General features: G+C 46.5%; 1 protein-coding gene across 3 annotated transcripts in view; it reads right to left on the reverse strand.

Annotated features, from left to right (window-relative positions):
• Positions 1-22044, reverse strand: part of Fam13a (family with sequence similarity 13 member A) — a 191163-nt gene that overhangs the window by 163923 nt on the left and 5196 nt on the right. Inside the window, exons 1-2 of one of the 3 annotated variants that reach the window (XM_070022271.1) lie at positions 17311-17378; positions 11778-11993 (exon numbers count right to left, since the gene is read on the reverse strand). In XM_070022271.1, the coding sequence (XP_069878372.1) occupies positions 11778-11955 (178 nt within the window). In that variant the 5' untranslated portion in view covers positions 11956-11993; positions 17311-17378. Of the gene's footprint in view, positions 1-11777; positions 11994-16549; positions 16705-17310; positions 17379-22044 lie in introns of those variants that run through there. The other 2 variants (XM_070022270.1, XM_070022269.1) reach the window with 2 other exon arrangements.

Genomic DNA, 22044 nt, shown 5'->3' on the forward strand with positions numbered 1-22044 from the left:
TGAACAGAGTGATACACAATTTTAAGGCACGGGAAGATGAACTAGCATAGACAAAGTGACACTGACATTTATCCCTCACATCTATTCTAAAGGAATGTGGAACAATTAGTTTATTTATAGAACTCTCGGTTAGAATATTATGTGGGAAATAGATTACACTAAGTTTTTCAATAATAAGAAACAATTCATTTGAAGCTGGGCTTGTGGGTCCCATCTCTAGTCTTGGATATTCAGGAGACTGAGCCAGGAGAATCCTTTGAACTTGTGGAGTCCAAGGCCACTCTGAGCAATATAATATAGAAAGACTAGACTCAAAAAAAAAAAAAAAAGAAAAAGAGCTTACTTTGTGGTCAGATATCCATGGAATTCCTAAGAAGGGCCCCTCAACAGAGACATTAACATATTCTGATGTTACAAACTTGCCATTACCCTTAACATTAAACTGGAAGAAAAATCAGAATAGTATAATTCAGAAGTCTAAAGGTTTTTTTAAAAAATATTTTTCTTGTAAAGATATTGTACAGAGTGGTTACTGTTACCTGAGTAAGGTAATGAGAACATTTTTTGTCAAACATCCTTGGTTTTTCCCCTACGATCCCTTCTGTCCCCAAGTCCAAAAGTTTTAAGAGTACACTGAAAAATCTACAGAACTTGAACACCACACATTCGCTGAAAAATCTATACAGCAATGGAAGACCATAAACTCTTGTGCTCCAGGCTAAGTAGCAGATACTGAACCATGTCACAAGCATTTGCTCTCATTAAAGAGAGATTATGATCTTAATCAGCAATGCTGAGTTTATATCTGGGCGTGCATCACGAGACAGAACCCAGGTCTAACCCTGACCTTTGTCTAGTATTTCTCACGTGCCTTCACTTGTCCATGAACATGAAATGATACTTATAATCCTAGCTTTGGGAGAAATAAAGGAGCAAATACAGGGATACAGTCTCCACCATTACTCCTTGCAGCAAAGAGTTCAGCCACTGAAACAGAGTTTATCTCCCACAGTACCGTATTTATCCAAGTAGTTTTCCCTTGCTTCATTCAGCCCTCCCACCCCCAACAAAAAAAAGTGCTTATGAAAACCTGCCAATCTATTAGCTTGCATGCCCAACTACCACAGATCTGAGCATGCGGACAGTCTCTAGAAGTCTAGAAGCAACGTCCTCACCCCTACGCACTACACAAACTACCTATAACCCAAATGGGTCAGGAATAGATTTGCACGCCAGAAAAAGCTCAGGCTGACTGTGAACTTGACTTTAACCTTGTGAGACCAGAAGTAGAGAAAGCAGCTGAGCCCACTCACTTCTCACCTGCAGGGCAGTAGCTAATACATTTACACTGTTTTAAGGCAGCAAGTTTGTGGTCCTCTATTATGGCAGCAGCAGCAATCCAGCAGATGCCCAGTTGTAGACAAGTTGACTCTAACAGCAGCACCCAGCATCCATACTCACCAGCCACACAGCAACTGGGCTGCCATTTGCTTTAAGCAGCCTGGGCCTAGACTCTGATCACATTTTCTGCAATCAGCTGCTATCATCATTGCTGCTACAGGGTTCTCAACTTGGGGTCTCCCATATATAAGTATATAATAAATGTTTCCTGAATGAACAAATAAGCAATCCAAATTGTGGGGTGCTTGGGATGGGATTCTGAATTTGGTGATGATAAACTGCAGGTTTATAGGTTGATTGGGGGGAGCAGGAAGCAATGGCATCTTCATACAAGTCTACCAGTTTGTCTGGGCCCAGAATGTTTTTTAAGTGCCTAAGAACTGACAAAAGGTGAATGGTATTGCTCTGTAGAGATGCATTCACAGAAGAATGAGCTGGGGTCAATCTGAGGCAGGTGCCCATGGATGAGGCTGGGTTTTCCCTCTGTGTTTACCCACGAGGGGGTGGGGGGGGTGGACTCACTTCTCTGAAAGGCAGGGAAGCTGGTGGAGAAAACCCAAATGCAACTTAAGGTGAAGGAGACCCATGTTTCCCTACACAGAAGGGACATTCTTTTGCAACTCAATCTGTGACAAGGTTCACAGAGGCCTCACGTGGATCTTTCAAAGGGCAAGATGATAATAACAATTATTGCATTACCATCTACCCTTAAACACAATTAATGAAAGTGCCCATCTTAATCATGCTGATTCACTTCTGCATGGTGCAAGCCTGTGTTTTTATTTATCTAGTTTGTAGTGCTGAGGATCAAACCCATGGCCTTGTACATGGCAGGCTACTCTACCACTTCAACGTGGAGGTAATTTGCCGTCAAATCACCTGATACTTGTTTATTCCAGAAAGAACTTTCATGTCTGTAAGAACCAAGACCCCCAACAAGAATTGAAACATATCCAGGCCCTGATGCTCATACCTGCAATCTTAGATACTCAGGTGTATACTTTTAAAATAATTAATTCATTTTCTGGCTATTTGTCTTCTCTTTCAACCTAACTCAAATAGGCTATTCCCTCCTATAGAAGCTTTAGGGGAAAATAAGGAATTTATTAAAGACCTTACCCATTTGATAATAATTTATTCCTAAATCTCTAATGGACAGAAACTTCTTGGTAGCTGGGTCTCCCTTTTTAATTTAATTTTAATTTTACCCTCAAGTCCATACTCTTCCCACTATTACAAAGTTCTACACCTATACCCAAAGGATGGCTAAAATAAAAAAGACAGGCATTGGCAAGAATATGGAGAAATCAAAACCCTTCATTCAGCTGGGTACCATGGCTCATGCCTGTAATCCTAGCTACTCAGGAGGGTGAGATCTAAGGATCACAGTTCAAAGCCTGTATGAGTAGGAAAAGTCCATGAGACTCTTACTTCCAATTAACTACCTTAAGACTCTTATTTTCAATTAATAACCAAAAAGATGGACGTGAAGCTGTAGCCTTGATAGAAAAAGCTAAGGGACAGAGCCCAAGCCCTGAGTTCAAGTCTCAGTACTGGTACAAATCAACACCAACAAACCTTTCATTGGTTACTGACGAGAATGTCAAATAATACAGACTCTGGGAAAAGAGCTTCTCAAGGTGTAAAATGTGTCCAAGTTATCACATGATAAAACTCTACTCCTAAGCACCAATCAAATGTATGTCCATATAAAAACTTGAGCAAAAATGTTAATAACTATATTTTACCAGTAGTTACAAAACAGAAACGGGCTGGGGATGGTAGCCCAGGTTGTAATCCCAGCTGCTCAGGAGGCAGAGACCAGGAGGATCCTGGCTGGAGATCAACCTGGGCAAGATGTTAGCAAGATCCTATCTCAACCAACAAGCTGGATGTGGTGATATGCAGATATAGTCCAGGCAACACTACCGAGTTAAGAGTGATCTAGTCTGGGGCTGATCCCAGGCAAAAAATGTGGGTTACAATCTGAAAACAAAACCAAAAAACAAAACACACACACACACACCTGAAAACTGAAAAGCAACAGTGGGCTGGGTTGTCGCTCAAGAAACAGACCATCTGCCCAGCAAAGATAGGGCCTTGAGTTCAAACTTTCCTACAGCCCTAAAATAGCACAGACAACCCAAATATCTGTCAACAGATTCCTGGATACATAAAAAGCTTTACACTCCTAGAATGAAGTACTAAGCAGTCATAAAAAGGACTTGAAGTTCCTTTAATCTTGAAGCATTATCATGCAAGGTCAAGAAAATGAGTCACAAAAGATCACACCTTGCGCCATGTTTCAAGGTTGAAATGCCCACGGGCAGCAAATGACTATAAAGTATCTTCCTGTCTTCTCAGAGATGGGCCGAGGGCAGGAAGGAGCAGAGCACAAAATGGGCACAGTATTTCTTTTTGAGGTCATATAAGTGTTCTAAAATTAGATAGTGATGATGGGTATACTTTGTAAAAATACCAACAACCCCTGATTTGTCCACTTGAAGAGGGCTGATTTAAGTTGGGTGATTTCCATTTTGAAGTTGTCAAACAGACTTGAAAAAGAAGCCTGGGAAAAAGCAAGTGGGAGGATGTTTTATAGCTGGGTGCTGGTGGCTCACGCCTGTAAATCCTAGCTACTCAGGAGACTGAAATCTAAAGATTAGGGTTCAAAGCCAGGCCAGGTGGACAAACCTGAGAGACCTTTATCTTCAATCGCCCAGCAAACATCCAGAAGTGCAGCTGTGGCTCAAATGGTACAGCACCAGCTATGAGTAAAAAAGTCAAATGAGAGACAGAAGTCCGTATGTTCAAACCCTAGTATTGGCATGTGTATGAATGCATGCACACATGCACAGACACACACACACATTCACACACAATCATGCACTTGCTCACAATCCTTAAGACCAGCTGTCCTTCTGTGAAACAATCTCACTCTCCTAGTTTTTCTTTGCAAGCTTGAGTACTCTTACTCCCTACTCGATACTACCTCACAGTCAAAGGCTGCTACTATTACCAGGAAAGTCCAGCTGGCTATGCACACTCAGCTAAGAACACATCGTGCTTATCAAGGTCTATAACGGGGGTCAGCCCTCATCAATACAATGTTTTTTTTTCCTGTCATGTGAGTCTGGTGGAAGCCAGCCAGCTGGCATGCCGCCAGTGTGTGTGTGTGTGTGCGCGTGTGTGTGTGTGTGTGTGTGTGTGTGTGTGTGTGTGTGTGTGTGTGTGTGTGTGTGTGCTACGTGGAAAGTTAGCTTCCCCTGTACTGCAGTGTTCCCGACCCCTGCCAGCCCTGCCATGCCGCTCCAGTCTTTGCTTAGGAAAAAATAAATTGCCTACCTATTTGATCTTGGTGACAGAAAGCCTAAAAGACACAGAGAAAAAACAGGAAAGAGTAGCACTTAGAGTTTGATAATGACTGTTTTATAGGAAGAGACTTTTTGGAGGGCTGAACAATTTTGAAAGGTGAGCAATGCAGGACTCGGCACTCACAGCGAGACCAGACGAGGAGACTCTTAGGGGAGGAGCACAAAAGCACAATGCCTATGTGCTTCTGATCACATAATATTGATCGGAAAGAACTCCAGGAAATGGAAACAACAGTTTTTTTCTTTGTTTTCTTTTCTTTTTGTCTTGTTTGTTCATTTATCTGTCTTTGGGAGGGCAAGAGAGGTGCACAGAAATGGAGGGACACAGGGTGAACAAATGCAGTAGTAGTACTCACTGGACGCTATGTAGAAAATGAACTAAACAACTTGTAGGTGGAGATAAGGGGGAAAGTAGGAGACAGTGAGGGAAGGGGTAACATTGTCCAAAAAGAAATGTTCCTTTTACCTGACTTATGCACCTTTGATCCCTCTGAACATCACTTAGATAATAACAATTATTTTTTTTTAAAGGTAAGCAAGCCAGGTGCTGGAGGCTCATGCCTATAATCCTAGCTGCTCAGGAGGCTGAGGATAGAGGTTCAGAGCCAGCCCAGGCAGGAAAGTCTGCGAGACTCTTATCTCCAATAAACCACCAGAAACCGGAAGTGGTGCTGTGGCTTAAGTGGTAGAGCACTCAACTTGAGCAGAAGAGCTGAGAGACAGTGCCCAGGCCCAGAGTTCAAGCCCCAAGACCCCTATAACCAACCAAAAAAAAAAAGAAAAAGAAATTAAAAGACCAATAGAAAAGGTAAAACAGATTTCAGAGAACTCTACAAGTAGGTACAAGTGATTAAAATTAGATCACTTCTGAGGAAGGTGCTGGTGGCTCATGCCTAGCTACTTAAGAGGCTGAGATCTGAGGCTCACAGTTCAAAGCAGCCTGGGAAGGAAAGTCTGTGAGACTCTGATCTCCTATTATCCACCAAAAAGACTGACGTGGAGCTGTGGCTCTGGTGGTAGAACACCAGCCTTGAGCCAAAAGAGCTCAGGACAGCATCCAGGCCAAGTTCAAGCCCCAGGACCAGCATAAAAAAAAATCGTTTTGAAGTCTATAAGGCCTAGGGAGCCCTCTGCTACTCCAGACTGGCGCTAACGGGCAGAGCTGGCAAGGCCAGATAATAGGAAATAGAAAAGGATTCTTGGACATTTTAAATAGAGGGGACCCTACCAGAAGCCCCTCTACTGTCCCTTTATCATGGACCTCTGGTCCTAGAGCAGAAAATCGCATGTCTGTATGTGAGATGCAGGCCTGTGGCATTCTGTTTTGGGGAGCCCTGGCTGGGTCACTTACTCACTACAGTGGGGAAGTGTGGGCTGGGCTGGAAGTCACAGTGTGGATTCTAGCTGCTGGCTCCGTGGCGCGTGGCTGGCCACGCAACCTTCCCTCTCCTCGGGTGTGAAGAAGGCCTTGTGGGGAGGAGGTTTCAGCAGCCAGGCTGCCACCTAGCGGCCATCCAGTGGTGACCTTGTGGCAATTCGGCTGTGGCCTTGTGGCCATCCAGACACGACCTTGAAGCAACTAGGTGCTAACCTTGTGGCAATATGGCAGTGACCTTGCAGCAACCAGTTGGGACCTGGCGGCAATCTGGCCGTGACCTTGCAGCAAGCCAGCAGTGACCTTGCTACAACTCTTGTTTCCACCCAATGATGACCCATTGGCAACACAGCCAAGAGCCAGGCCACCCGGACACTCATAGGCTGCCAAACACAGGGCCTCCAGGCAAAATCCTTGCAGGTACTTCATGTTCAAGGAAAGCGATGCAAATTAGCTTGTTGTTATTTACCTATAGTTTCAGCATTGTCCAACCATAATTGGTACCCAGAATGGAAAGGAGCCCATGTGTCTATACAGGAGGCTGGGATAGACTCTCATCCTCACAATCTTCGGCCCAAGCACAAACCTTCCTCATCCATTTAAAGTGAGCCCCTCATCATGGCCTCCTGCCCTGGAATCTTTTTTTTTCTTCCTTTTGGTCTGTCAGGGGACTTGAACTCAGGGCCTGGGTACTGTCCCTGAGCTTTTTCACTCAAAGCTAGTGCCCTACCCCTTTGAGCCACAGCTCCACATCTGTTTTTATTTTTTTTCTGGTGTGCATGGACCTTCTTGCTCAGGCTGGCTTCAAACTAAGATCCTTAGATCTCAGCCTCCTGAGTAGCAAGGATTATAAGCGTGAAACACCAGTGCTTGGCTTTTTTTTTCCTTCTCATTGTTGTTTTCTTTTCATGTTTGAAAATTGTCATTTATTGTTACTGTTTTCTGAGACAGGGTTTCACTATATAGTCCAAACTGGTTCACAAACTACTACATCCTGTATATCCCCCACAATCTTCTCTCTCTCTCTTTTTTTCAGTCACGGGCCTTGAACTCAGGGCCTGGGCTCTGTCCCTGAGCTCTTTTGTTCAAAGCTAGTGCTCTACCGTTTTGAGCAACAGTCCCACTTTTTTTTTCTGATGGTTTATTGAAGATTAGAGTCTCATAGACTTTCCTGCTTGAGCTGGCTTCAGATCAAGATCCTCAGATTTCAGCCTCCTGAGTAGCTAGTGTTACAGGCATGAGCTACTGGTGCCCAGCTCAATCTTCTGCCCTCTTGACTTCCATCCTTTTCAATGAAGGGATCCCTGGTAAAGATGCCACATCAAGACTCTCCTCTTTCTTCAGTGAAAATAACTGTATCTCTGACACAGACAATAAAGTCCCCACAAGAAAAGAATCAGATATCACCAAGTTGGGAAGCACATTGGGCTTCTAGGTTAAGTTCTAATTTGCTGGGTAAAGGGTCGGCATCTTAGTCATCCATAGAAAGTTCCTAGAAAGTAGAAGACATCTCTGACTTTCAGGACAAAAGAGCAGGTCTGACAGGCTGGATTACTTTGCCATTCCTATCAATGGCTCTACCCTAGGTACAGACAGAAAATATCTGAATGGCTTCCAGTATTGTCAAAGCACAAAATTCGCTGGGAGTTCTCCCCACTGCTACCAAAACTGCCTCAAAATTCCCTTTCCAGCTTATTGGTGCCTACTCATGGTCTAACACATCACCTTCTGCCACTAGGGACCTCCTGGCTGTGTGGGCCGTGCCAAAGATAGAGATTCCACATTGCTGCTTTCTGTGTAAGTCACCAGGGTGCAAAAACCTCAGGCTTATCTCTGAGTTCTCTCTTTCCCGCCATATCTAACTTAGCCATGTCCTGTTCACAGTCTTTCTCCCATCTCTGGAGGCCTTCTTTTTCAACTCCATTACAACCTTTTCTGTGGAATGATGAACCGTTTTGGAAATAGACAGTGGCTATAATTGTTCCATGCTGCAAATGTTCTTCACGCCACTGAATTAGACATGTAAGCATGGTTCCAATAGTAAACTTTAGACCATGTATATTTTGCTACAATAAGAAAAAGCCCCCACTGGTAACCATTTATGTGATGCACATTCTTAAGGACCATGGCCTGGACTTCTGCTGGTCTTTGAGATGATCTCCCAGAAGCCAGCATCATCACATCCCACTGTTTTACACGGCACAGCCTATCATCTTCCATCACGAGACTTCTATCTTCAACAAATTACTTTTTGTAGACACAGACTAGTTCCGTAGCTGAATACGTTTGCTCATTGCTGTGACACAATGCTGGCAGACACGATCTGAGGATTGATTTTGGCTCATGGTTTAGCAGTTCCGGCACACCATCTTTGCCTACATTTATTTTGAGCCTACAGTGAGGCAGAACATCATGGCAGAACAAGAGCTTTTGGGGGAGGCTGATGACCTCATGGTGGACAGGAAGTAGATAAACTCAGGACCAGGCATGACCTGCAAACACATGTCTCCAGTGACCTACCTCTGAAACTTTCCAGAGCCTTCCAAAACAGTGCTACCTTCTGGGGACCAAGCCTTACACACACGAGCCTGCAAAATCATTTCCTATTTTAACCACTACTCATCCTATGTTAGACCTTTCACCATGTATTATCGACCACATTTAAATTTTATCTTTTGCTAAACTGCTTTCCCTGATGGATGTTGGCTGGACAGTTTGGATTTGGCTTTAATATCAAAAAGATGTTGTGTATATTCAAGTATAAAGCCACTTGCTCTTTTTAATTTTGGTGGTCCTGGTATGGAACCAGGGGGGCTTGTGCAAGCAACCCCACCAGTGCACGTCCAGACAACCCCACAGTGTATGTCCAGACAACCCCACAGTGCACATCCAGACAACCCCACAGCGTACATCCAGACAACCCCACAGTGTACGTCCAGACAACCCCACAGTGTACGTCCAGACAACCCCACAGTGCACGTCCAGACAACACCACAGTGCACGTCCAGACAACCCCACAGTGCACGTCCAGACAACCCCACAGTGCACGTCCAGACAACACCACAGTGCACGTCCAGACAACCCCCCCAGTGCACGTCCAGACAATCCCACAGTGCATGTCCAGACAACCCCACAGTGTACATCCAGACAACCCCACAGTGTACGTCCAGACAACCCCACAGTGCATATCCAGACAACCCCACCAGTGCACATCCAGACAACCCCACAGTGCACATCCAGACAACCCCACAGTGCACGTCCAGACAACCCCACAGTGCACGTCCAGACAACCCCATAGTGCACGTCCAGACAACCCCACAGTGCACGTCCAGACAACCCCACAGTGTACGTCCAGACAACCCCACAGTGTACATCCAGACAACCCCACAGTGCACGTCCAGACAACCCCACAGTGCACATCCAGACAACCCCACAGTGTACGTCCAGACAACCCGACCAGTACACATCCAGACAACCCCAAAGTGCACGTCCAGACCACCCCACAGTGCACATCCAGACAACCCCACAGTGTACATCCAGACAACCCCACAGTGCACATCCAGACAACCCCACAGTGCACGTCCAGACAACCCCACAGTGCACGTCCAGACAACCCCACAGTGTACATCCAGACAACCCCACAGTGTACATACAGACAACCCCACAGTGTATGTCCAGACAACCCCACAGTGTACATCCAGACAACCCCACAGTGTACGTCCAGACAACCCCACAGTGCATATCCAGACAACCCCACCAGTGCACATCCAGACAACCCCACAGTGCACGTCCAGACAACCCCACAGTGCACGTCCAGACAACCCCACAGTGCACGTCCAGACAACCCCATAGTGTACGTCCAGACAACCCCACAGTGTACATCCAGACAACCCCACAGTGCACGTCCAGACAACCCCACAGTGCACATCCAGACAACCCCACAGTGTACGTCCAGACAACCCCACCAGTACACATCCAGACAACCCCAAAGTGCACGTCCAGACCACCCCACAGTGCACATCCAGACAACCCCACAGTGTACATCCAGACAACCCCACAGTGCACATCCAGACAACCCCACAGTGTACATCCAGACAACCCCACAGTGTACATACAGACAACCCCACAGTGTATGTCCAGACAACCCCACAGTGCACGTCCAGACAACACCACCAGTACACATCCAGACAACCCCACAGTGCACGTCCAGACAACCCCACCAGTACACATCCAGACAACCCCACAGTGTACGTCCAGACAACCCCACAGTGCACATCCAGACAACCCCACAGTGCAGGTCCAGACAACCCCACAGTGCACGTCCAGACAACTCCACAGTGCACGTCCAGACAACCCCACAGTGCACGTCCAGACAACCCCACAGTGCACATCCAGACAACCCCACCAGTACACATCCAGACAACCCCACAGTGTATGTCCAGACAACCCCACAGTGCAGGTCCAGACAACCCCATAGTGCACGTCCAGACAACCCCACAGTGCACATCCAGACAACCCCACAGTGTACGTCCAGACAACCCCACAGTGTACGTCCAGACAACCCCACAGTGTACGTCCAGACAACCCCACAGTGTACGTCCAGACAACCCCACAGTGTACATCCAGACAACCCCACAGTGTACGTCCAGACAACCCCACCAGTACACATCCAGACAACCCCACAGTGTACGTCCAGACAACCCCACAGTGTACATCCAGACAACCCCACAGTGTACGTCCAGACAACCCCACAGTGCACGTCCAGACAACCCCACAGTGCAGGTCCAGACAACCCCACAGTGTACGTCCAGACAACCCCACAGTGCATCCAGACAACCCCACAGTGTACGTCCAGACAACCCCACAGTGTATGTCCAGCCAACCCCACCAGTGCACGTCCAGACAACCCCACAGTGTATGTCCAGACAACCCCACAGTGCACATCCAGACAACCCCACAGTGTACGTCCAGACAACCCCACAGTGTACGTCCAGACAACCCCACAGTGTACGTCCAGACAACCCCACAGTGCACGTCCAGGCTCACAGGTCAATCCTCAGCTATCATCCCATCTGTCCCCATAGAGTGTTCCCTGTCAGGGAAGCTTCTTCCTCCCCAAGGTGTCAGGTTTTAATGTTTTTACCTGTCTATGGTTTCAGAAACTCCATTTGATCATGAGGATTTCATCATCAGTTTGGGATTATTTTAGGTAGGAGAGAAGAGTTGGTGGGAAATGGCAGGTAGTTATTGCAGAAATTACAAACCTCTGAAGGTGTATATTATTTGCTCTTTTTTTTCTTTAGTGCAGGAACCAGGACTTGAACTCAGGGCCTGAATGCTGACCCTGAGCTTTATTTGTTCAGTTAGTGCTCTACCACTTGAATCACAGCTCCACTTCCTTTTTTTTTTTGAAGGTTAATTGGAATTAGGAGTCTTAAACAATTTTCTACCCTGGCTGACCTTGAACCATAATCCTAAGATCTCAGCCTCCTGAGTACCAGCTACATTATAAGCATGAGCTTCCGATGCCTGTCTCTGTTGCTTAATTTGCCCGGCTCATTTTGCAGCACAGCTTTAACCAGAAACCTCGGGTTGTTTGTAGGCCCCGGGGCATTTGCAGCACTAACCTTGCAGGAGCTGGAGGAAGCGGGGCTGCAGCGAGGCGGGGATCACACGCTCTGGCAGCAGGCGCAGGAAGAGCTTCAGCAGGCTGGCGGCTGCACGCACCTGCTCCTCCCCCTGTGCCCCTAGCTGCAGATGCACCCCATTTTCCATCTGCATCCGCAGGTGCTCCACCACCTTCATGTTCCCATTCACCCTGAACAAGCCTTCCTGGGTGAGCCCTGAAACACCAAGGGGGGGACAGAATATAATTCCTCATCATCCTCTATCAACAAACATGAATCTTCAAATAAAAACCCACAACTGAAATGCATCAATCTCAGCCTAGGAATCTGAGAATATGATTATGGGGAGATTTTCATACTTTACAAAAGAAAGTTTTCTTAGAATAATGAGTGTTTGCCAGACACTGGTGGGTGGGTCACACCTGTAATACTCGCTACTCAAGAGGCTGACATCTGAGGATCGCAGTTAGAGGCTGGCCTAGGCAGCCAAGTCCTCAAGACTTATATCTCTAAGGAGCCAGCAAAATGTTGGACGTGAAAGGGTGGCTCAAGTGGCAGAGTGCCAACCTGAAGAGAAAAAGCTAAACAAGAGCGAGTTCAAGCCCCAGTACCACCGTGCGCACACACACACACACACACACACACACACACTTACACAAATGTTTTGACATCTACTAACCATGAACTAAAGAGAACGTACATGAATATTAGAAAAAACAAGTAAAAATCAGGCGATACAATATTCAGAGAACACGTAGTGTTATTTAAAGATGTTTTAATGGTGTAATCTTACATGGTACTCACATTCCAGGAATGTGCGGAAGTAAGTGATGTGGAAGAAGCTTCTGAATTCTATCTGCGATTATTATGAGCTGGGGTACAAGGGCCCCAGCTCTAGGAGTCGCTCTACACTGAGCTTAGCCAGTGGTCCCAATATACCAACTAGAAATGGATGGTAATAGGACCCAAAACAGCTGGTCCCTAGAGACTGTGATAAAACAGAGCAGAAGAGATGGAAAGAAGCTAAATGATGGACACCAAAATAGACAGGAGGGGTTATTTCTAGCTTCCCTGTAGCAAATAGGGTAGCTCTTGCTTAAAGAATTTGGTGATTTCTATTTCACTGTGCTAGAGATCAAAGAAAGGGCCTTACACCTGCTAGGAAAGCCCTCTACAGAAACCAAAACAAAGGTTGCTGGATTTGAAAATAACTGGAAAAGAATATAAAATGTCCAATACGAAGATGTTTGAAGAGACAGAAATTTCACTATCGTGTATTGTACATATGTATCAACACCCTAAGGTATCCCATGAAGATGGACAAATGTTATGTCTCTATTTAAAAAAAATGTCTATTTCGCCAGGATAGTGTACACCTGTACTTTCTGTACCTAGCAAGGTGAGGAAGACATGTCACTTGAATTCAGGAGTTCAAGACAAGCCTGACCACAAAGCAGGACTGTCTCTTCCTGTACCTCTAACCCCCTCCCGGGCCCTCTCTCCAGGGTGTGCAGAGTGTATGTGGCAGGCGCTGCTTCTCCCTGATCCCTGCACCTCTTGATATCATACACAACGCTGCAGTGGACGGAGGGCTGCGCCGTGTCCGGCTTCTCACAGAATACAGCAAATGCGATTTGATGTCACATCTGAGATTCAATTATAAACAACTCTGGCAATCCCGCTCACTTGCTTTCGACTCCCAACTCCCACTCATGGCAAAGCAGCTGCTATGTATTTCATCTATGGAAAGAGCGATGGGCAAGCTGCTATTGGTAGTCTCTGGCCAATGATCAGTACCTGAGACCCTGGTGCTAACAACCCACAGCATGGTGCATGGGACCAGAGAGGACTACTACTTCGGCCTCATGTCACTCACCATCACAGCCTTGGGAGGGACTCTGGGGAAACTGCTAGGCTCTGTCCATATTCATGACCCACAGAAGTTTTGAGATAACATGTTATTGCTTTAATCCACATTTGAGGTCATTTGTTAGGCAGCAATTGATCATTTATATGCTACCCCATTGTCAGCTGCTACTAGAAGCGTTCAAAGCCTTCCTGGTCTGTTTACTCTTGCTCTATCAAGGTTTACCTTTAACTTCAGAAAGGTATCCGGATATCAAACATCTGGAACACACAAAGAGGAGTATCTCCTTCCATTCCAGGTCAAAGTGCAAATCCTGAAAATCTAGACATTTCTGTGTCCCACCCCTGTGTCTGCTCAGTTTCTAAGCCTACTTTGCCTTCTATTCTTTGCTCAGCAAATGCCCTTTTCATCTGATTCTACCTTTTCTTAGCTTTGATCTTCGACTTTTTCTTCCTACAAGGTTGGGTTTTTTTTAACCTTCCTTCAAATAAAAATACTTCTAATAATTTCAAAACAACTGTCCAGATTCAAGGGCTGCCTGTGATCTTCAAAGCTCCTGACGGCACTGGACCATTCTTGCAGGGAGATAAGGTCTAAATGGAACTCATTGAAGTCAACCTCTCCCAACCTTCTTCCCACCTCATGCTATTCATGTGCATTGTTCTCTTTGCTCAAGAACTTTTCTCATCCAAACCAACTCTTGTGGTCTTGGTGATTTTTCAAGCTGGGAAGTTTCCCCACCAAGATATTATCTAGGAAATAGAATCTATACAAGTATTTTTTAAAGCTCCCTGGAAGCTATATGTTATCTGCAAAGCCCATATAATGTTAACTGAATTGTAAGTCCTGCTATATAAGTTTTAAATTTTTTCCTCCTCTAAAGCTTCAGGAAGTTATGACCATAAGAGAAATGTTGACAAGGACAGAATTCAGACATCTCATGAAGCTGAGTTCCTCCCGTACCTTTCAGAGATGCTGTTACATTTGATTCCAGAAGATAAGGGTTAATCATTCTGAAACAGTGACTTAACAATGGCTTAGACATGAAAGAACAATGACATTTGTTAACATCTGCACCACTACTTCTTTATACAGTTGGAATGGTGACTATGACATGAATATGATGCCGGAAACCAGAATTGGCTTTTCAGCTAGCTCCCTTAGACCCAGGATACACTGGCACAATACCCAAGTGCATGCTGACCTCTAGTGGCAGGTACAAAGTCCTACATGATCTTAAATTCTGAAAAGACACCACCACAGATTGTCTCATATTTTAATCATCAAAAATGACTGGGACAAACTAGTAAAATAATTCAATGCTCACCAGGAGAGAATTTCTCTAAGGATGATATCTACACACTGTGGGACAGCAGAGAAGAATTCAAATTGAGTAAAACTCTTTATGAAGTATAATTTTGAAATTAAGTGATTTTTTTAAAAAAAAAATGGGCTAGAAGAAATTCTACCAGGTCACAGAGGCTCACCTTTGCAATCCTAGCTACTTGGGAGGTTGAGATTAGGAGGACCGTGATTCGAGGCTAGCTTGGGCAGAATTCATGAGATCCCCACCTCAACCCATAGCACGGTTCCAGGGCATACACCTGCCACCCTAAGCTATGTGGGAGGCTGGGATTAGGAGGACTGTGGTTCCAGAGCAGCCTGGACAGAAAAGTCAAGGAGACTGTCTCCCCAGAGGGCAGCCAGACATGGTGACAGGCGCCTGTGATCCCAAACAGACCAGATGACTACAGTAGGCAGAGCTTGACTCAAGTGCATACCCAGGAGGGAGCCGGGCACTGGTGGCTCATGCCTGTAATCCTAGCTACTCAGGAGGCTGAGATCTGAAGATCGTGGTTCAAAGCCAGCCTGGACAGACTCCAACAAACCACCAGAAAACCAGAAGTGGTGCTGTGGCTCAAGAGGTAGAGTGATAGTCTTGAGCTGAAGAGCTGAGGGACAGCGCCCAGGCCCAGAGTTCAAGACCCACAACCGACAAAAAAACAAAACAAAACAAAACAGTGAAAACAAGGTTGGAGTTGTGGATTAAGTGGTAGAGCATCAGCCCAGCAAATAAGAGGCCCTAGGTTCAACCACTAGGAACACTAAAGGAGAAAAAAAACCCATAAAGGGCGTATTTGTTGGTATATCCAGACTGTCTGCTGTGGTATTGGTTCTAGGACCCCTGTGGATACCTATATCATAGATGCTCAAGTCTATTTTAAAATGGCATATTAACCTATCCACGTCCTCTAATGTCGACTGATTTTACTTCTGCTCCACAGTAGGGCCATGTTGTATGTAGCTCAGAAGTGACAATACTGCCCAGCTTATCCCTCAGAATCCTCTTCCCGAGTCTTTGAGAGTTCACTGAGATTGGTTACTGAGTGTGGCGCTCTCCTCCGCAGTCCAGGAGGTATCCATTCTCTCACTCATCCAGGTTGAAGTCTTACTTTACATGAAGGCTGGAAGGTCTGTGGGCTACCTTGCTGTTAATGACCAAAAGATGGGCTGGAGATGGGCTGGGGGTGCAGCTCAGCAGAAGAGAACTGCTCTGTATGCTGCAGGCCTAGGGTTCACGCTCCAGCACCCCAAACAACAACAATGGCGACAGTAATAATAAGAGCTTCCAAATGGTGCTATATATTATATTTTTGTCCAAATGTTTCACGTGCTTAAGTTAAATCACTCTAGAAATGAGACCCCTTCCCATCCTGTTGAAGACACAAAGGTAGTTAAGACAGAATAAAGAATTGACATCAGCTCAGTGAGATACCCCAGGAGTGATTACATTAAAAAAAGGATCTTAAAACACACACGCACACACACACACACACACACACACACACACACACACACACACACACACACACACCTCCTTACGATTAAACCATTAAGAACCTACTATTGGTATCAGAACAGCAGATTGTTTGAAGTGTACTTTAGCTCTTGAAACTAGGACACATTCTCAACCAGAAACCAGAATGATTACAAGGATTTGTTTAATGTGATGCACTGAAGCAGTACTGTAAAAAACAAAAACAAAAAAAGTCACACAATTCCTTCCTCTCCCTCCCCCCCCTCCTGCTCTCTCCCTGCCTCCCTCCCTCCCCTGCCCCCCTTCCCCCTCTCCTGCTTTCTCCCTCCCTCTCTCTATTCCACTTGCCCCCCTGCCTCTCCCTCCGTCTGTCTGTCTGTCTGTCTCTCCTGTTTCTCCCCCTCTCCCCCCCTTGTCTGCCTTGGATCAAGCAGTTCCAGTACACGCTAGGCAAGCTCTGCACCCCCAATCCCCGCCTTCCCCTCCCCCAGGCAAGCTCTGCACCCCCAGATCCCCGCCTTCCCCTCCCCCAGGCAAGCTCTGCACCCCCAGATCCCCGCAGGAACCCCCTTTCTCAAGGGAAGAGTGTACCCTGCACTAACTTCCTGTCCCAACATTCTCATCGCACACCCTGAAATCACGCGCCCCCCCCCCGCCCTCGTGCCCCCCGCGCCCCCCCGTGACCCCCGCCCCCCCGGGGCCCCCGCGCCCCCCCCGTGCCCCCCGCACCCCCCGTGACCCCCGCCCCCCCGGGGCCCCCGCGCCCCCCCCGTGCCCCCCGCACCCCCCGTGCCCCCCCCGTGCCCCCGCGCCCCCCCGTGCCCCCCGCGCCCCGGCCCCCCGCTCACCGTGCCGGGCGAGGTACTCCACGACGCCCCTCACCGCGGTGGGCACCCCGTTCTCGGCCAGTCCCCGCTGCTGGAGCTCCTGGAGGCTGACCCCGAACAGCCGGGGCTCGCCGGGCCGCGACCCCGCGCGCCGCCCCGCCGCGGCGGCCCCCGCCGCCCTCGCTCTCGCTCTCCGCGGCTTCCAGGGACATAAGAAGAGCGCGCAGTCGGCCAGGCTGACCACCGGCGGGGGCATGGCTGCAGGCCCGACGGTCCCAGGCCCCCGCCTCGCCCAGCCCAGGCCGCCTCGGGGTCGCGCGGGGACCGAGGTGTGGCAGCAACAGCGTATCCAAGAGACAAGAGACAGCCCGACGCACCGGGCCGCGGGAGGGCCGCCCCGCACGGCGCACCCCAGCACCCGGCCGCGGGAGGGCCGCCCCGCACGGCGCACCCCAGCACCCGGCCGCGGGAGGGCCGCCCCGCACAGCGCACCCCAGCACCCCGCTGCGGGGAGGGCCGCCCCGCACAGCGCACCCCAGCACCCGGCCGCGGGAGGGCCGCCCCGCACACCAGCACCCCAGCCCCCCGCTGCGGGGAGGGCCGCCCCGCACAGCGCACCCCGCCGCTCTGTGGAGGGTGATGGACAGGTGTGAAAGATTCGCACCAACCTATTTCTTTCTTTTAACGGACATTTATGGTGTAAGGTTGGGCGCAGTGGCTCACACCTGTAATCCCACCTAATAGGGAGTTAGAGCTGGTACAGAAAGTCAGCAAGACTCCAAGTCAACAACCAAGCGGGGTGTGGTTGCACAGGCTTGCCATCCAAATTATGCAGGACCCATAGGAGGAGGGCCAAGGTCTAGGCCAGCGTCAGCAAAAAGACACGAGGCCCTCCCTGAAAAATAACTGAAGGAAAGGAGGCTGGGAAGTGGCTCAGTGGTAGAGTACTGCTTGGCAAGCAAAGGCCCTGGGTTCAAATCCTAGAACCACCCAAAAAAGAAAAGAAATGTACGTTTCAAGAAAGGATCTGAAAAGCATCTGCCTATGAAGATGTTGCACAGGTAAGGAAAGCCAAACAATGAGGAGCAAGATAAAAAAAATAAACAATATTATTGGGAGATAGAGGTAGTGGAATTAGAGCACACTTTCCATTTCTAGAACAGATATCACAGCTGGGCACTGGTGGCTCATGCCTATAACTCTAGCTACTAGGAGGCTGAGACCTGAGGATCACAGTTCAAAGTCAGCCTGAGCAGGAAGGTCCATGAGACTCTTATCTCCAATTTAATAACCCAAAACACTGGAAGTGGAGTTGTAGCTGAAGTGGTAGAGTGTTAGCATTGAGCAAAAAAGCTCAAGGACAACATCCAGGCCCTGAGTTCAAGCACCAGGAGTGTTGTGTGCGCGCGCACACACACATGAATATATACAGCAAAGCTGGGTGTGTTGGTGGACCGGTAATCCCAGTGAAGCACTTCTTAGATATCTTATTAGTTACTGTCACACAAACATATCATTGCTGGGATTGTCTAAGTGCACTAGAAATTTAAGTCACAGATTCTTTTTAAATATGGTTTTTATTGTGAAAATACTGTACAGAGGGGTTACAGTTACATGAGTAAGGTAATGAGTACATTTTTTATCAAGCATTGTTGCCTCCTCCTTTGTTTTTCCCATACCATCCCTTCCTTCCCCACCTTCCCAACTACCCCCTAACCCCCACCAAAGTTGTAAAGTTTGTTTTCAACATAGTGTCTTGTACATCTTGTTGTTACAATGGGTCCACCTGTATCCCCATTTAAGCATTTTGTTTTTATCCTTCCCCTCCCTAAATTAGAAAAATGTATATACAAGATGCAGGGAGAAAAGACAAAAGCTATGTACATATGACCATATAAGATGATGTTAGGAAGAAATGAAGCCCAAGATAGACACATGAATGGTTTTTTTCTTCCTTGCTATTGTTTTTTTTAAAACATATTTATAAGGTATTATGTGATTTTTTGTTGTTTCTTTGGTATAACCCCTGTTTTCACTGTATAAGTCAGAGATTCTTAACCTGAAATCCATAAATCATTTAACATTAAAGGTACATCATAGTTCTAGAAACAAGATTTTCACAACAATCTAGGAACTGAAAATATAAGAGCCAATCATCTTTAAATCTTCATAAAATTTGTTGGTTTCACTGAGAGATTTGAAAAAAACAAATCTCTTGTGTGTGTGTATGTGCAAGCACTCTACCACCTAACCCCACCTCTACTTCTGATTTTTTTTTTTGCTGGTCAATTGTTGATAAGAGTCTCATTTCCTACCCAGGCTGGCCTTGAACCATGATTCTCAGAACTCAGCCTACTGAGTAGCTAGAATCATAGGCTCAAGTCACTTGCATCAGGCTCTTTTTATTTTTCATGTTTATCTTGCATATATATATATATGTGTGTGTGTATATATATATATATATATTATATGTATATATATATAATATGTATATATAGGATATTACAATGCAACCCGGACAGGCCTTGAACTCAGGTCCTCTTGTCTCAGCCTCCCAAGTGACTGGATGACAAGCTGTTTTCCAGTATTCCTGGCTCATTTTTTCCCCTCCAAATAAACAATTTTAAACTAACTTGTATTACCTCATATTTCCTTTATAATAAAGTCCAACTACTTTCTACAACTTGTACTTTCAAAGTCCCTAAAAAAGAAAAGTCTTTGTTTTATTATTATTGAAACATTTAAGAAACCATTTTATTATTATTATTATTTTTTGTCAGTCATGGGGCTTGAACTCTGGGCCTGGGCGCTGTCCCTCAGCTCTTCAGCTCAAGGTGAGCGCTCTACTGCTTGAGCCACAGCGCCACTTCCGGTTTTCTAGTGGTTTATTGGAGATAGGAGTCTCACAGACTTTCCTGCTTGGGCTGGCTTTGAACCGTGATCCTCAGATCTCAGTCTCCTGAGTAGCTAGGATTACTGGCATGAACCACCAGCGCCCGGCTTAAGAAACTATTAAAAACAAATCTGATCTTTTAAAAAAAATGTGCATTTTATAACTTCTCTGAAACTAGACAGATTAAGAAGAGCACATGGGTTGGTGTGGTGGTGCACACCTGTAATCCCAGCACTTGAGGCTAAAACAAGATGGCTGATAGTTGAGGCTACATATACCCTATTTTGAAACAACAACAACAGAAATCTTTTTAAAGAGGAAAGTGTACAGAAAGTAATAGAAAAGAGGAAAGTGGCAAATTAGAATTCGCAAATGAAGGTGGAGATGGGGGCAGAAAGTTTATTCCAGACATCACCCCAGTCTTGTTGGGAGTCTGGAAAGCAGTGGCGGGTCCCACAAATACTCATTACTCTAAGGGAGTTGAACAAGGCTCAACTGCTTGAAGGAAGTAGGAAAGGCGCAGGCAGTACCACTAATCACCACAAGGTGGCAGATGCCAGGACACCGCTGGAACAGACACTAACAGGGAGAGACTGGCAGGCGGCCTCCGGTAGTGGGAGGCAGAGGAGAATGGACAGTGTCTCTGAGCTGTGAAATCTGCACCCTGTAGGAACTCTGGATCCTGATTCCACCGTCTTCAAAGATGCACCCGGCCCTCCTCTACACAAAGACAGTGTTCTTAAGAGGACCAAGGATCCTCACAGTTTGCCTGAAATCACTGATCACAAGATGGTACCAAGAGCTGATGGAAATCATAATCTAGCATTAAAAAACAAAAAAGTTAGCAACACCCTGACACCAGCAACACAGGCAACAACAACAGAAAGATGACCCCCAGTACGTCAGACACTGTAGAGCATGCGTCAGAAGACACACCGACCGAACCCAAGGAATGAAGACACTACCTGCCATTGTGTGTCTGATAAAGGATGAAGTACCTTGATATGCAAACCACTCCACAACAGACATCCCAATGCACTTCAAAACTGGGCAAGTTTTAAACAGACATTTGTTCAAAACATATCAATTGGCTAATAAGCACATGCAAGAGATATTCAGTCACTAGTCAGAGAAATATAAATTATATGCAGTATCACTTCACATTCATGAGGACCAAACTAAACCAAAACACACACATACACAAAAACAACAACAAAAGAAAACCCACAGAAAATAAGTGTTGGTGACAACGTAGAAAAACTGTTTCTCTTGAACACCGTGGGGGAGAATGTAAAACATCGTGTAGTTGCAAAAACATGATCCAGCATTTCCTTTGAGCAGGGACTAAACAGATACTTGGACACCAAAGCTCATAGCAGCATTGAAGTCTGAAGGTGGAAAACAAGCCAAATATCTGTCCACAGGTGAATGGATAAATAAGACTGTGATAGACACGAACAACAGAATATTTTTCAGCCCTAAAGTGGAAAAAGGTTCTGATACATATTACAGAGTGCAAGAACTTGGAAATACTATCCAAAGGAGAGAGGGGCAGTACAAAGGCAAAGACAAGTCATATGACGCCATTTACATGAGATATCTAGGCTGGGCCACATCAGAGAGACAGAGAGAGAGAGAGAGAGAGAGAGAGAGAGAGAGAGAGAGAGAGAGAGAGAGAGAGAGAGAGAGAGAGAGAGAGAGAGAGAGAGGAGGGAGGAGGGAGGAGGAGGGATGGAAAGAGATTGGGAACTGCTGGCTTTGTGGGGGACAGAGTTTATGTGGGGGAAGTGAACAGTTCTGGGTAGACATGGCTGCCTTCCATTGTGAGCGTACTGAATACCCTGACATTCCCTAAACATGCT

The sequence above is a fragment of the Dipodomys merriami genome, unplaced genomic scaffold, assembly GCF_024711535.1.
Source record: "Dipodomys merriami isolate MVZ:Mamm:240054 unplaced genomic scaffold, mDipMer1.0.p SCAF_15, whole genome shotgun sequence".
Classification (NCBI taxonomy): Eukaryota; Metazoa; Chordata; class Mammalia; order Rodentia; family Heteromyidae; genus Dipodomys; species Dipodomys merriami.